Raw genomic sequence first — 17,144 nt, forward strand, 5'->3', positions numbered from 1 at the left:
TCCGCACTTTCCATATTCTCTGCCCCAGCCTCTTCACACACTTTCCATGTTCTTGTTCATTCTTAAGCCTAAATGGGCTCTTTGGGCCCCTTACACCCGGAGGCCTTCCAGCTGCAGTGCATCCCTCCTGCTGCTTTATTGTGCTCAGGAGGGACAGGTGCAGCATCCAGTGCCGGCAGCCATTGGGAGGGACAGGTGCAGTGTCCAGTGCAAGCAGCCGTCAGGAGGGACAGGTGCAGCGTCCAGTGCAGGCAGCCATCGAGAGGGACAGGTGCAGCGTCCAGTGCAGGCAGCCATCGAGAGGGAAAGGTGCAGGGTCCAGTGCATGCAGCCATCGGGAGGGACAGGTGCAGAGTCCAGTGCATGCAGCCATCGGTAGGGACAGGTGCAGAGTCCAGTGCAGACAGCCATCGGGAGGGACATATGCAGAGTCCAGTGCAGGCAGCCATCGGGAGGGACAGATGCAGAGTCCAGTGCAAGCAGCCATCGGGAAGGACAGGTGCAGCGTCCAGTGCAGGCTGCCATCGGGAGGGACAGGTGCAGCATCCAGTGCAGGCAGCCATCGGGAGGGACAGGTGCAGTGCCCGGTGCGCGCAGCCATCGGGAGGGACAGGTGCAGTGCCCGGTGCAGGCAGCCATCGGGAGGGATAGGTGCAGCACCCAGTGCAGGCAGCCATCGGGAGGGACAGGTGCAGCACCCAGTGCAGGCAGCCATCGGGAGGGACAGGTGCAGCACCCAGTGCAGGCAGCCATCGGGAGGGACAGGTGCAGCGCCCGGTGCAGGCAGCCATCGGGAGGGACAGGTGAAGCGTCCGGTGCAGGCAGCCATCAGGAGGGACAGGTGCAGCTTCCGGTGCAGGCAGCATTCACACCTGAGCTGCATGTTTTTGAGTGTTTTTAAAGCATGTTTTGAGGTTTGGCGTTTCTTAAAGGGGTTGTAAAGGTTAATGTTTTTTCACCTTAATGCATTCTATGCATTAAGGTGAAAAAATATCTCACAGTGCCGGCGCCCCCAGCCCCCCCATTTTACTTACCTCACCCCTCGAAAGTCCTGCGCTCACCCCCGCCATCCTCTTCACCGCTCAGCCTGGCCGCTGATTGCCTGGAGTGGATGGATTGAAGGCAGCGCAGCCATTGGCTCGCGCTGCTGTCAATCACATCCAATAACGTGGCGCGCTGGGGGACGGGGCCGTGTGATACAGCGAGTGGCTATAGCCGCCGGCTGTATCACGGGAGCGCGCCCACAGGTGCTTCTCACCATGCGAGGGAGCTCGCATGAACGTGAGAAGTACCTGCGGGAAGAAGCAGAGACAGCCGCCGAGGGACCCTAGAAGAGCAGGTTCCAGGGGCCACTCTATGCAAAACGAGCTGCACAGTGGAGGTAAATATAACATGTTTGTTATTTAAAAAAAAAAAAAAAATTTACTTTACAATCCCTTTAATTCGTAAATAAATTTGTTGCTGTTTTTCAGCTTTTTATCTGCTTTTATTTTCTTACTTTTTTGTAAGGGGTTAAATGGATTAGCGATTAATATTATGATTAGGGTTAGTAGTACATATTAGGGGTTAATATAAGGGTTGGGGGTTTTATTTATTTTGTTTATTTTATCATTTATGTATTTTATTATTCATTTATTTTTCATTTAATTATTGCATTTGAGCAGAAAAACATGCAACAAAACGTGCTACGATACTCGAGTCACACGTTTCCATGCATTTCTACGGGAACAAACAAATGCTTCAAAAACGCACCAATCTGCCTGATTCGAGCTCCAGGACTTTTTTGAGATTCAGGCAAAGTGTAGTGGAGGGTGGGAACCGTCTTTATTGAGAATAGTTGTTGTTTTTTTTTTTCCTCCGGCGTTTTGGCACTTTGAGGTTCAAGCTATAAAATGCTGAGCTGTGATTGGGGCCTTAAAGCCTATGACAGGCTGGATAGAGCAGAACGCTGTACTGAGTGGTACCACAGTCAGGCGAATGTGTCCTCCGTATTGGCGAATGTGTCCACCGCATTGGCACATGTGGCTTCCATATTGGCAAATATGGCCTCTGTATTGGCGAACTGGCAAATGTGGCCTCCGTATTGGTGATCATGGCCTTTGTATTGGCAAACGTGGCCTCCGTATTGGCAAATGTGGCTTCTGTGGAGGACACTCCCCTTAACACCAGTAGGGAGAGTTAATCTCCTTAAAATGACTTTCCTCCCCAAATTCTTGTATATTTTTAGAAATACCCCAATCCCGATCCCTGTGACCTTTTTCCATAAACTAGATGGGATAATCTCCTCTTTTATCTGGGGTGGGAAACCCCCGAGAATATCCAAGACCAAACTACAACTCCCCCTATCTTTGGGAGGACTCTCACTGCCATGCTTTCAAAAATATTACTGGGCGGAGGTTTTGGTCACCATCCGTTGGTGGTTCACTCAAACCCGGTCCAACCCTGCAGTTAATTTGGAAGCGACCATAATGGGATCCTACTCTGCTCTAACGAATGCGGTCTATAGAGGGATGAAAGCTTCCCCACAGACCACTACCCTGATGCGGACTACGGTGCAGGTATGGGAAAAAGTCACTGCGGCAATTATGGAGGCCAACACCATTTTCCCTCAAACTCCACTCTGGGGCAACCCCAGGCTTCCACACTTTCGCACCATACTGGATCCTAACTTGTGGGCCAGATATGGAGTGACCAAGATCCAACACATTATGCCGGCCGGGGTCCTCCTTCTCTTCCCAGAACTAAAGGAGACATACCAACTCCCCTCGTGGATGCTGTTTAGGTATCTACAGCTGAAACATGCAACCCAAGCGCAATTCCCGGGCACCATCTTGGTGTAGCCACATCAGATTTCTTATCTCTCGAGGGGTTGACAGGATCCTTTCCTCCCTGTGACTTAGATTGACGTGTGGAAATTTGGAGGGCCCGTCGCCCCTGTGTCAGTCTTGGAGGGTTGATATTTTCTCTTTGACTGAGGAAAAATGGGAACTAGCCATACAACAATTATATCCCCAGGGTGATTTCTGCAAAAGGATAGATTTACCCAACTCAAATTTATCCACAGGGCTTACTATACCCCTCAATGCTTGGCAAAAATATACCCTGCACAATCTGAGGTGGGCCCCAAGTGCTTACAAGCGGTTGGAACATACTATCATGTAATTTGGGACTGTCCAGCTATACAAAACTATAGGGAGCAGATACTGGCGGAAATGAACACAGTGGCTGACCATTCAGCATAAGTGGATCCCAGGGTGTTACTCTTAGGAATTACAGATTCAATAACACACTCCAACCACAAGGGTCTCCTCATATTCTACCTGCCGTTTTATGCTAGGAAAGTGCTGCTACAAAACTGGAAGTTGCCATTCCCCCCAACAATTGCTCAGTAGGGCACACTAGTGGAATTGGTGCTACCCATATATAAGCTTACATACAAGGGACGGAAATGCCCGCAAAAATTTGACAAAATATGGGGCGCATGGATAAAAGCTCGAGCACTCACTATTTAAGAATAGAAGTGTAGGTAGAGGAAGATAGGTTATAGACCCTCCAAATGCCTATAACATGGCCTCTCCTCAGTCGATTACTCTATTTACACACTTACATGAGGTGTTCGGGATCGACTGATATGGGAACCTTGGTAATAGGCTATTCTGATAAGCTTCTCCAAGCCTGACCTAAGTGTAACTCGTCCACTTACTCTCAGTAATGTTTTAGAGAAAAAGTAGGATATCTTAATCTGCGCAAATAAATGCCTTGCCAATGAATAACTCAGATGTAATGACACTATATATATTTTCTTTTCACTGATAAAAACATTTCTGTTATAAAAAAAAAATGTGGCTTCCGTATTGGCAAATGTGGCCTCCGTATTGGTGATCGTGGCCTTTGTATTGGCGAATGTGGCCTCCATATTGGTGATCGTGGCCTTTGTATTGGCGAATGTGGCCTCCATATTGGTGATCATGGTCTTTGTATTGGCAAATGTGGCCTCCGTATTGGTGATCATGGTCGTTGTATTGGCAAATGTGGCCTCCATATTGGTGATCATGGTCTTTGTATTGGCAAATGTGGCCTCCATATTGGTGATCATGGTCTTTGTATTGGCAAATGTGGCTTCCGTATTGACAAATGTAGCTTCTGTATTGGCGAATGTGGCCTCCGTATTGGTGAATGTGGCCTCCGTATTGGTGAATGTGGCCTCCGTATTGGTGAATGTGGCCTCCATATTGGTGAATGTGGCCTCCATATTGGTGATCATCGTCTTTGTATTGGCGAATGTGGCCTCCGTATTGGTGATCATGGCCTTTGTATTGGCGAATGTGGCCTCCATATTGGTGATCATGGTCTTTGTATTGGTCAATGTGGCCTCCGTATTGGCAAATGTGCCGTCCATATTGGTGATCATGGTCTTTGTATTGGCGAATGTGGCCTCCGTATTGGTGATCATGATCTTTGTATTGGTCGAATGTGGCCTCTGTATTTGTCGAATGTGGCCTCTGTATTGGCGAATGTGGCCTCCGTATTGGTGAATGTGGCCTCCGTATTGGTGATCATGGCCCTTGTATTGGCGAATGTGGCAATCCATGTAGATTTCTGTACATTGATTGGTAGAAATCTCTTCCTTCTCTTCTCCGCAGTCATGGCCGTTCCATCTTCCTGTCAACAAAAAGTTTGTTCCCGACTACTATAAAGTCATCCCCAACCCGATGGACCTGGAGACGATCCGCCAGGTAAGGGGGAGGGGTCAGTGTTTTTCTCTTCCTTTGTTGACCTTTGTATTCCCAGCATATCCCCTCAATGTGATCCCTTCCTGTATTCTAGAATATTTCAAAGCACAAGTATCAGAACCGGGAGAACTTCCTGGCTGATGTCAATCTGATCTGTACAAACAGCGTGAAGTATAACGGTGAGTCCACCAGTGAGGATGGGGGGGGGATTCTTCTAATACAAATGTTGTGTTGGGTCCTTTCACACCACACTCGCCACAACGCATCAAAAGTACGTTTATCTAACATGTCTTTCCATGTGCATTGTGTTGCATTTTCTGGTACAAAAATTAGAAGAAGTAAAGAATCAGAGTTCATATTCGCAATATACACGGCCTCCCCCAACAGGCAATCACACCTTCGTGGCAAGCCCACACAGGGGCGGTTCTAACCAGACCCTAAGGAGCATATAAAATAGCAGACCCGGCATGCATGTTCATGTTCTCCTTTGTAAAAGTGGAACTCAACCCATCAATTAAACAGTTTCCAAAAAAAAAAAAACGTTACAAGGCATGCCGAGAATGCCAACTGTCACATATACACAGGGCCGCTGATAGGGCAGGACCACCATTCCTCTTGTAGGAGGCCTGAACAGCAGGGGGTGTCAGTGTGGTGGGATGGAGGGGCAATTTACGGTGTGTCTGTGTCTCTCTCTGCAGCAGTTGAAAGCCGTTTTCTCCCCCTACCATGAGCTTTCAGCTGCTGCAAGGAAAGACACAGGGCATTGTTCCTGTAATTGCCCCAGCACCGATTCCCCCCCCCCCCCTTCTAACTGCTTCTGATACCCCCCCCCCCCCCCCCGCTATAAAAAAATCCTGATTAAGTCTTTATTGATTGGTTCGCTTAAAAAGTTTTATATAGCGTCTACAAACTGGGATATTTTTATGGAATTTGTATCTGTTATATACTAATAATGGCGGTGATCAGCGACTTATAGCGGGACCGCGATTATTGCGGCGGTCAATCGGACACTACCTGACACTTTGTGGGAACCAGTGACATCAATACAGTGATCAGTGCTGAAAGAAAAATGCACTGTCACTGTACTAATGACACTGGCTGGGAAAGAGGTTAACATCAGGGGCGATCAAAGGGTTAAATGTGTTCATAGCCAGTGCTTATGTGTACCGTGTGCTGCTTTCAGAGAGAAGTGCTTTGCAGAGAAACAAAATCCATCACATCCTCCCACTGACAGGACAGAGCTCTGCATTGTTTACCGTGTCTCCTTGCTGATCAGTGGGTGTCAGTGGTCATCCATTGGCTGGCACCCACTGATCAGCTTCTGCTGTGACTAATCATAACACAGCAGGAGCGCCCCTTACTCGGAAGTGCAGAAACACACACACACATGCGCGCGCGCGCACTTGTGCTCATAAGTTTACACACCCCAGCAGAATTGATGATTTCTTGGCCATTTTTCAGAGAATATGAATGATAACACAAATACTTTCCTCTCACTCATGGTCAGTGATTGGCTGAAGACATTTATTATCAGTCATCTGTGTTTACTCTTTTTATATCATAATGACAACAGAAACTACCCAAATGACCCTGGTCATAAGTTTACATACCCCAGTTCTTAATGTCATGTATTGCCCCCTTTACCATCAATGACAGATTGAAGTCTTTTGTGGTCTTTGTGGATGAGGCTCTTTATCTTCTCAGATGGTTCCTCTTGGTAAAAGTCCTCCAGTTCCTGGAAATTCTTGATCTGTCTTCTATGAACGGCACATTTGGGATCTCCCCAGAGTGGCTCAATGATATTGAGGTCAAGAGACTGAGATGGCCACTCCAGAACCTTCACTTTATTCTGCTGTAGCCAATGACAGGTGGACTTGGTCTTGTGTTTTGGATTCTTGTCATGTTGGAATGTCCAAGTCCGTCCCATGCACAGCTTCCTGGCTAATGAATGGAATGTTCCTCCAGTGTGTTTTGATAACATTCTGCATTCATCTTGCCATCAATTTTGACCAAATTTTCTGTGTCTTTGTAGCTCACACATCCCCCAAAACATCAGCGATCCACCGCCGTGTTTCACAGTAGGGATGGTGGACCTTTCATCATATGCCTTGTTGACTTCTCTCCAAATGTACATTTTCTCTCTGAAATCTCAATTTTGATCTCATCACTCGAAAATTACTTTTTGGCAGAAGGTTTGAGGCTTGTCTCTGTGCTGTTTGGTGTGTTGTAAGCGGGATACTTTGTGACATTTGCGTAATAATGGCTTTCTTCTGGCGACTCGGCCATGCAGCCAATCTTTCTTCAAGTGCCTCCTGATTATGCATCTTGAAACAGCCCTGCCACATGTTTTCAGAGAGTCCTGTATTTCACCTGAAGTTATTTGTGGGTTTTCTTTGCATCCCGAATAATTTTCTTGGCAGTTGTGGCTGAAATTTTAGTTGGTCTACCTGACCGTGGTTTGGGTTCATCAGAACCCCTCATTTTCCACTTCTTGATTAGAGTTTGAACACTGCTGATTGAACATTCTCAGTTCCTTGGATATCTTTTTATATCCCTTTCCTGTTTTATAAAGTTCAACTACCTTTTCCTGCAGATCCTTTGACAATCCTTTTGCTTTCCCCATGACTCAAAATCCAGAAACCTTAGCGCAGCACTGGATGAAACATGCATGGGTCTGTCAGGAGTCCAGAAACTCATTGACCTTTTATACACACACACTAATTGCAAACAGATCACAGGTGAGAATGGTTCCCTTTTAATAGCCATTCAAACCCCTTTGTGTCACCTTGTGTGCATGCTATCAGGCCAAAATCACCAAGGTTTGTAAACTTTTGATCAGGGTCATTGGGGTAGTTTCTGTTGTGATTATGATATAAAAAGAGTAAGCACAGATGATTGATAATAAATGGCTTCAGCCAAACACTGACCATGAGTGAGAGAGAAGATTTTGTGTTATCATGAAAAATCATGAATTATGTCGGGGTGTGTAAACTTATGAGCACAGCTGTGTGTGTGTGTATATATTATGTGTGTGTGTGTGTGTGTGTGTGTGTGTGTGTGTGTGTATATATATATATATATATATATATATATATATATATATATATATATATATATATATATATATATATATATATATATAATGTATGTATGTATGTGTGTATAATGTGATTCTGCACAGAACGGCCGCCTTGTAGTGACTCTGCTGTTGGACGGGGTCGCTAAGCAGATATGTTTATGTTCTCATCCATTGGCAGGAGTCACACATAGGAAGATGGTGGCCTCCTTGGCTAAGAACGATGGGAAGGTTTAGTTCCGCTCCCCGGAAGGGTCAGAAATCCTAACAATGAATTTTTTCTATCTTTACTTTCAATGCTGTCATGTGCGTTGTGGTAGGTTGGGCAGAGCACATGTACGCAGTCTTGTGGGGGGCATGTTTTTTTGTATGTGCCCTCACACTGATCTGGTACAGGAAAACGCAGGTCATGGCACATGGAGGGAAGGAGCCCTTTAACACGCACATCCGTTTTCATACCTAAACGCACATTCGTGTTCTGACTCCTCCTCCGGGAATATACGGTCACTGGCCGAGTTTTCTGGTACAGAGGTGACTAATCCTCTGATAAAACACCTCAGACTCTGCCCTCTGATAAGGGAGAGGTCACTGGGGGAGGAGAGGTCACATGGCGACGAGAGGTTAGGGGGAGGAGAGGTCACAGGGGGTCACTGGGGGAGGAGAGGTCACAGTGGGGATCACTACAGGAGGGGAGAGGTCATGATGGGGTCACTGAGGGGGAGAGGTCACGGGGGGGGAGGAGGAGAGATCACTGGGGGATGGGAGAAGAAGGTCACGGTGGGGGTCACTGCAGGAGGGGAGGAGAGGTCAAGGTGGGAGTAGAGGTCACGAGGGGAGGAGAGGTTAGGGGATACGAGGGGTCACTGGGAGAGGAGAGGTCACGGTGGGGGTCACTGCAGGAGGGGAGGAGAGGTCATGGAGGGGGAAGAGGTCACGAGGGGAGGAGAGGTTAGGGGGGACGAGAAGTCACTGGGGGAGGAGAGGTCACGGTGGGGGTTACTGCAGGAGGGGAAGGGAGGTCATGAGCGGGTCACTGGGGGGAGAGGTCATGAGTGGGTCACTGGGGGGGAGAGGGAACGGGGGGGGGGGAGGTGACTGAAGGGAGGAATTTCAGTACAGCGATCTTCCAGTAATACGACGACCTTTTATCTGTATTCCTCGCACAGGTGCGGACAGTCAGTACAGTAGAACAGCGCAAGAGATTGTGAACATTTGCAGTCAGACTCTGGCAGAGGTAAGTGCCCCAGATTTGATGATCCCGGGGATGAGGCCGCGCATGCTCACACTAACAGTCCTTATTTCCCTCTCTATCTCAGTATGATGAGCACCTGACTCAGCTAGAGAAGGACATTTCCACTGCCAAGGAGGCTGCTCTGGATGAAGCTGATCTGGAGAGCTTGGAACCCATGACTCCCGGACCATATACCCCCCAGGTGAGTGTGAGACAGGGGAGGGGGCTTATAGAGCCTATGACTACCGGACCGTATAGGTGTGATGTAGGAGTCCTGTAGTACGGGGCAGACATTGTGATTTGTTGATTTGCAGCCTCCAGATTACTATGACACGAACACGTCTCTCAGCATGTCCCGTGATGCCTCCCTCTACCTGGATGAAAGCAACATGTCTGCCACCGAGGCCGCCACCGCCTCCCTGGAGAGGAGGAGTCTGGTAATCTATTCCGTATTCTCAGTATATGTCATCAGAGTATCACGGGGGGAGGGGGTCACTGGGCGGCATTTGTAGATTCCAGAAATGTGCTCTCCCCAGACCGGACATGAAGGCTATAGGGGAGCAACTCCATAGTTGTGGGGGGGGGGGACAGGTATAGGGGAGCTAGTAGTAGCTCCCCTATAGTAATGGCCATGGGGTGGTGGGGGCAGGTATATGTGAGCTACCCCATAGTGATAGGGGGACTACTCCATAGTGATGACCATGTGGTAGGGAAGGGCAGTGGGGACTCCATATTGATGGCTATGTGGTGGAAGAGCTACTCCATATTAATGATCATTTGGGAGGTGGTAGGGGCTTCTACTCCATAAAAATTACCATGGTTGGACACTTTATAGTAATAGCCATGGGGGGGGGGGGCTAATATTCCATATTAATAGCCATGGGGGGAGGGAACTCTTTATTGGCTGGGGGGATGGTGAAGGAGATCATACAGGTGTGACGGGCAGGTGTTCTCATACTTTGTGACCATGTAGCGTGGTGGATAGGTAGAGTGTTGATAGGTAATAGTCACCTTCTTATGATTATTGGTCTTCAGCTATTTCCGCGGATGTGGTCTTTCCCAGCATTCAATACGGGGTATTTGGAGCGTTGTGATTAGCTGTCCTCCTGATGATTTCCTCTTTGTATTACAGATGAGGTTGGGACGAGGACATCTGGGTGAAGACGACTCGGATGTGGACATTGAAGCATATGAGGAAGATGATGATGGGAAACCAAAGACCCCAGCTCCTGTGAGTATAGATGATGAGGAGATGAGTACAGGAGACGTTAGGCGATGAGTAATCTCTGTGTACGCCTCGTTATATGGCTATAGGAGATGGAGGATGTGGGTAGAGATCTGAGTGAGCAGATGAGTACATGAGATGTTTGGGTGATGAGTACTGATGAGTTCTCCTCTCATTATATGACTATAGGAGATGGAGGATGTGGATGGAGATCTGGGTGGGGAGACGAGTACAGGAGATGGGTGATGAGTTCTCATCTACTTGTACTCCTATAGGAGATGGAGGATGTGGATGGAGATCTGGGCAAGGAGATGAGTACAGGAAATGTTGGGTAATGAGTATTGATGAGTTCTTCTCCTTGTACTCCTTATAGGAGATGGAGGATGTGGATGGAGATCTGGGCGAGGAGGAGATCACAGTGCAGCAGACACAGGCCAGCGTCCTCTATGAGGATTTATTGATGTCGGATGGTGAAGATGATGATGAAGGAAGTGACGAGGAAGGAGATAACCCCTTCTCATGTAAGAGATGTCTTTTCTTATCTCTCTATCACACAGATACATTGTGTTTTTATTCATTCTTTCACTACTTTTTCGATTGAAAAAGCCCATGGCGTGCAAAACGCACCCAAAAAACTTCCACCCGGTGCATAAAAAAAGTGCACACACATAAAGAGTGAAACACTAAAAAGTGCAGACTACTGTGCACGTGGCAAGCATGGGGCCCCTCACTGTACCTCTGATTTATCTTTGCAGCCATACAGCTGAGTGAGAGCGGCAGCGATTCGGATGTTGAATCCGGAGGAATCCGACCCAAACAGCCGCAGATGATGCAGGAGAACACCCGGATGGGGATGGAGAACGAGGAGAGTCTGATGTCCCTATGGGGAGGGGATGGAGACCTCACAAGGGATAGAGGACAGTAATATCAGGTAAGTCTCTATGAGGGGTGATGGGAACTTATTATTTGTGATTAGTTTGGGAGTTATAATCCTGGTAAGATAAATATGCATTGTGCAGTTCACTCCTCCCAGAAGTATCAGACTCCTCCCACGTACATGAGTATCACATGGGAGGAGCCTGTGATACTTGGAAATTTTTATAAATTTGCAAAGATTTCATCCACTCTTTTCTCATGTTGTCATTATGGGGGATATATGTAGAATTTTGAGGGAAAATAATGGATTTAATCCATTATGGAATAAGGCCGTAACCTAACAAATTGTGGAAAAAGTAAAGCACTGTGCGTACTTTCCGGATTAATTTTATAACCAAATTCTTAATGGATGGCTTCCTGCTAGGGTCTTTCCCGTCCATCCAGTAGGAGTGCCTAGCTTGCCGGAGAATGTGGGCAGGACATCCACCTATGGAATGGATGTACTGCCACTCCAAGCCTGAGCGAGGAGCTCACTGTGGGACCCCGGTGGGTATATAGCACCATGGCTGCAACACACCCTCCAAGGTGCACATCACTCTTCCCCTAGCCGACACGTGTCTTCCCCTAGCGGGTATGCATAATCCCTCCCCCTAGCGGGCGACACGCATCTCCCCTCCCCCTATCGGCACCACGCATCGCCCTTACCCCTAGCGAGCACCACCCATCGCCCCAGCACTCGTCATCTCTGCTGTAATCTCATGCTGCTCCTTAACAAGCAGGCTCGCCTATGCCGCTGTCTTTGAATCTGATAGAGTCTCCTACAGGTGAGGATGGCCATTGGGTTGTGCAGTGTGACCCCGCCCACATACCCTGGCCAACTAGCCATTCCCATCCATCCATTTCTGGTCTTCAGTGACCGAGAAAAGGACTTTCATATTTTAAAACAGAATGAAGTATTTATTAAAGTTATTTTCCACATGCCCCTCCCCCGACCTAACCCTAAATATCAATGATTTTTGCAATGAAATGATCTGGTGCTAATAAATGTGAGTGTGCCCCCCCCCATTCCTTGTCTGCATTCTATACACTGGTCAGCCGCCTCCCCATTGTCTGCATGCTATACACTGCACTGGTCCACCCCCACCCCCCCCCCCCCCCCCCCCCCAATTACTCGTCTGTTTTCTGCAGATTTGAGTCTTCTGATGTCCTGAGAAATGTTTGTATTTTGCAGTTATGGAAGTTATGAAGGACCAGATCCGAAATCCAACACTCGGGACACCAGCTATAGCAGCATCGGAGGGTACGAGTTGTCTGAGGAAGAGGAGGATGAGGAGGAAGAGCGCCTTGGGCCCAGTGTGCTCCGCCAGGTCCAGCTGTCTGAAGACGAGGACAGCGAGGAGGATTTCCAATCTCTTCATGGAGACAGCGACAGTGACAATGAGTAGAAGGATTCCTGTCTATGGGAGGACAGATGAGTAGAAGGATTCCTGTTTAGATGAGGATGGCTGGTGACAACGAGTAGGATTCCCATCTATAGGAGGTGACGAGTGGAAGGATTCCCATCTATGGGAGGATGGATGTTGACGAGGAGGATTCCCCTCAATGGGAGGCAAAAGGGAACGCTTGCTGGTGATGTCATCCAGTAAAAGTCAGGAGGTCGCTTGATGATGATGTCATTCTAGAAATGTTGGCTTGTTTTTGGGTGGACTGATTGGTGGGATCACCCCCGGGGCCCCATGGACTGTTCCTCTACTCTCTGTGGCTCCTGTATTGTTTGTTGCCGGGTGACGATTCACGTTTTATGTGGAAGTTTATTTTACATGTGGGATGCAGTTCTGTATCAGAGGTCTGCAGCCTCCTCCCCCGTAATATTATGGGGCCGTCGTTCCCATCCCTGGTTTCACCACCCTAAAGAACCTCACAGAATGAGGACTTTCTCTGGTCCCATGTTGGTGGGGATGACACCCCCAGAACAATGGCAGTTCCCACACTTCAAGGGTCTTGGGAACCTTTGCTTTGTAAATAATTTGTGAAATGTTTGTCCTTGTACATTTCCCTCTCAATGTGTCTAATAAAGAGTACCTGTCATTGTTCATAGTCTTCATCTAATGAGCAGCCACTGAGATCAGAGGAAATAATATGCAGCCGTCCCACAGAAGACCGACCAATCCTGATATTTCTTCTCTGGGAGGGTCTCTTTAGAGGTGAGCCCCTCTGGGGGACATTACAGCCTCATTCACACAGGACTCTCCAGACCATGAATGTGCAGCTGCTCAGCCTGTACAAAGCATGATGGCAGCTGCACACAAGCTGTCCGAATGCAGCTTTCCATCTCCAGGGTTCCTCTGTCTGGGAACAGCTGTTGTTGCTCCGTCTGCAATAACATGCGACAGCTGCTCATTGCTTTGTATAGTGGCCAAAATATGCTGCATTACTCTTCCCCCCCCCAGGAATGAGGCCTCAGTGTGTGCCGTCTATCACACAACTGTCACTTCTGAGTAAAGTCCAAATCTTCAACTTCCAAAGGAAAAAGGTGCAACAAGGACTCTTCCTGACTGCATGGCATTACCCCTCTCTCTCCCACATAACACGAAAATACATCCTTAGAGAATAGGTCAGGCCCCGAGTCTTCTCTTCCTCACTGTGGGGGGGGGGGGCGTGTGCAATGCTTCTCACAGCTGGGTAGAGGGGTTATGGAGACTTCTTGGGTGAGCAGCAGCAGGGTGATGATGTCATGAAAGGGGCAGGCCCATAGACAGATGTGGGTTTGTACTCATGTATGGGTGTCCGTTTTTAGAGCTGCTCACAGGCACATATGGGCTGAGTTTTGAATATTTCCCATCTGACTATCACTGGCACAGATGGCAGACTTCTCACTGCAGAGTTTAGCAGGTGTTGATGGTCTGCAACCGCCTCCATTCACTTCTATTGGAACACAAACAAGCGGGCCGCAAATGCTCCTGTGCTGTTTAAGGTGCGGATGGAACGTGGCAAAAGTTATTGTTTTAGAGGTAGGCTGACACAACACATTCACACACTTTAAGATTCAATGCCTGTCTGAAAGAGAACTTCCTACAGGAGGTGGAGATCTACCCCCATAACAACAGCCCAGGGATCTTTGATTTTATTTATTTTTTTATATTCACTAGCAAGCTAGCAGTAGGATGTAGGGCTGCTGGACCAAAGCCAGAGCTATAGGGGGGGGGGGGGTCAGTGTGTAGGACAGAGACCAGGGATCAATAGGGCAGCCAGCACCATCTAGAGCAGGGAAGCAGGATTGGGGCCAAGGGGATCTAGGGTAGCAGGTCAGAAAGATACAGTACAGGAGAGGAGGCTGGAGAGCACACAGAGGTGTCAAGAGGACATGGTACCCGGGGGGGGGGGGTAATGTCAAGTCACAAGGGGTACACTTGTGACCTCCCCTCTCACCTGGCTGCAGTTGATGGGTTGCCGAGCCCCACTTTCATGTATACATGGGTGAATTGACCACTGGGCACTTAAACACCCTTAATAACCAGACCAATTTTCAGCTTTTGGTGCTCTCACATCTTGAATGACAATTAGTCATGCAACACTGGACCTATATGAAAATTTTTGTCCTTTGAGCGGTGATTAAATATCACCAAAAGAGTTTATTTTTTGTGCTATAAAAAAGGGAAAAAAAAAAAAAAGAAATTCATTTTTTTTTTACAGAATTTTCTTTGTTTCCGTTATAAAATTTAGCAGATTAGTAATTTTCTTCATAAATTTTGGCCAAAATTTATACTACTACATATCTTTGGTAAAAATAAGTACAAATTGGTGGATATTATTTGGTCTTTGTGAAAGTTATAGAGTCCACAAGATATGGTGCCAATATCTGAAAAATTGATCACACCTGAAGTACTGACACCCTATTTCAATTCTTGAGACCCTAAACATGCCAGATAAATACAAATACCCCCCAAATGACCCCTTTTTGGAAAGAAGACAATCCAAGGTATTTAGTAAGAGGCATGAGGAGTTTTTTGAAGTTGTAATTTTTTCCCACAATTCTTTGCAAAATCAAGATTTTTTTTTTTTTTTTTACTTTTTCCCCACAAAATTGTCATATTATCAGTTTTTCTCACACACAGCATAAGCATACCACAAATTACACCCCAAAACACATTCTGCTATTACTCCCGAGTACGGCGATACCACATGTGTGAGACTTTTACACAGTGTGGCCACGTACAGAGGCCCAACATGCAGGGAGCGCCATCAGAATTGTCCTGGGTGCTCCAGAACGCCTGGCATTTCTCTCCTACATGTAAAAATCATCATTTATTTACTAGAAAATTACATAGAATCCCAAAACATTATATATATGTTTTTTTAAGCAAACACCCTGGAGAATACAATGGTGGTCGTAGCAACTTTTTATCTCGCATGGTATTTGCGCAGCAATTTTTCGAATGCTTTTTTTGGAAGAAAAAAAAAACTGTTTTGTGCTAAAAAAAAAAAAAAAAAAAAAAAAAAGAAAAGTTAGCCCAATTTTTGCATAATGTGAAATATGAAGTTACGCTGAGTAAATAGATACCCAACATGTCACTCTTCAAAATTGCACACGCTCGTGGAATGGCGCCAAACGTCGCTACTTAAAAATCCCCATAGGCGACACTTAAAATTTTTTTTACTGGTTACATGTTTTGAGTTACAGAGGAGTCTAGGGCTAGAATTATTGCTCTCGCTCTAACGTTCGCAGCGATATCTCACATGTGTGGTTTGAACACCGTTTTCATATGTGGGCGGGACTTACGCATGCGTTCGCTTCTGCATGCGAGCACATGGGGACAGGGGCGCTTTAAAAAAAAAAAAAAAAATTGTATTGTTCATTTTACTTTATTTTAGTTTGACTTTTTTCCCCCAAAAATCATTTTGATCACTTATTCCTATTACAAGGAATGTAAACATCCCTTGTAATAGGATTATGGCATGACAGGTCCTCTTTACAGTGAGATATGGGGTCAGTAAGACCCCGCATCTCACCTCTAAACTGGGAAGTCCAAAATAAAAAAGATTCTGGCTTTGATCGTATTGGCGAGTCCGTAGAAGCACCGGAGGGCGGTGGGGCGGAATGTCTATGGCTGGGTATTGCAGGGTGTAGCAGAGTATTGGCAGGGAATTGAGGGGTTAAAATTTCGGTGAGCAGCGATGTGGGCACTGTAGATGCAGCCCACAGCACTACTGACACCATCTCTTCCCCTCCGCTGTACAGAGAGGGGGGAGGGGAGGAACCGTGTCATAACATGACGCCAGTTTGTTTACAAGTAATCACTCAGTCATTTGACGGAGCAATCACGTGGTAAACAGCCGCGATGAGTGGCAGTTTACCGTGATGCACGGATGCTCTAGAGTGCACGCGAGAGCGGAATTCTGGGAGGACGTCATATGACGGCCTCCCACAGTTAAACAACTGCCCTGTGGCAGTCATTCGGCTACGGGCCGGTTGTTAAGTGGTTAAAGTTGTAATAACTGCATTTGATTTATACTTCCAGGTAGGTGTATAATAAAATCACCTGTAGGTACACTAGATGTGCCCCATTTAGGAGGTCTTCCCTTTAGTAGCAGCCGGTGATGTGATTGGCGCATACACTCAATACATTTTATACTTCTCACTTCCTGCTCAGTGCAGAGTTCCTCTCCACCCGGCATAATATAAAAAGCAATCGTGTTTTTTTTTAACTGAACCATTTTCTCTTTTTCGCAGTATTCATCTTGCATTTGATGAATTTACTTCTCATGCGACACTTCCATAAAATAAGTCACATGACCTCCATATCACATGCAGTAATCTTCAGTGAAGAACCGGCTCAGATTCTGAAAGTGTACCTCATACGTTAAAAAAAAAAAGTGCACTGCGAGACAAGTTCCGGTAAAAGTTACAGACCAGTCGCTGGATTTGGCCCATTCAAATTTTTAGAACTCATGAGATAACTTCCTAATCTGCACCAAGCTTTATGAATTCCAGGATTTTGGACC

General features: G+C 46.9%; 1 protein-coding gene across 1 annotated transcript in view; it reads left to right on the forward strand.

Moving 5' to 3' along the window:
* The window catches only part of TAF1 (TATA-box binding protein associated factor 1), an 87,604-nt gene extending 74,370 nt beyond the window's left edge, over positions 1-13,234 (forward strand). The window contains 10 exon segments of the mRNA XM_077474397.1: positions 4,644-4,736; positions 4,828-4,912; positions 8,976-9,043; positions 9,126-9,242; positions 9,355-9,477; positions 10,173-10,271; positions 10,639-10,786; positions 11,021-11,145; positions 11,147-11,196; positions 12,373-13,234. Of these exon segments, the coding sequence (XP_077330523.1) occupies positions 4,644-4,736; positions 4,828-4,912; positions 8,976-9,043; positions 9,126-9,242; positions 9,355-9,477; positions 10,173-10,271; positions 10,639-10,786; positions 11,021-11,145; positions 11,147-11,196; positions 12,373-12,586 (1,122 nt within the window). The 3' untranslated portion in view covers positions 12,587-13,234.
* Positions 13,235-17,144: the final 3,910 nt, after the last annotated feature.

The sequence above is a fragment of the Lithobates pipiens genome, unplaced genomic scaffold, assembly GCF_037356315.1.
Source record: "Lithobates pipiens isolate NorthernLeopardFrog02 unplaced genomic scaffold, aLitPip1_a1.2 Scaffold_1, whole genome shotgun sequence".
NCBI lineage: Eukaryota > Metazoa > Chordata > Amphibia > Anura > Ranidae > Lithobates > Lithobates pipiens.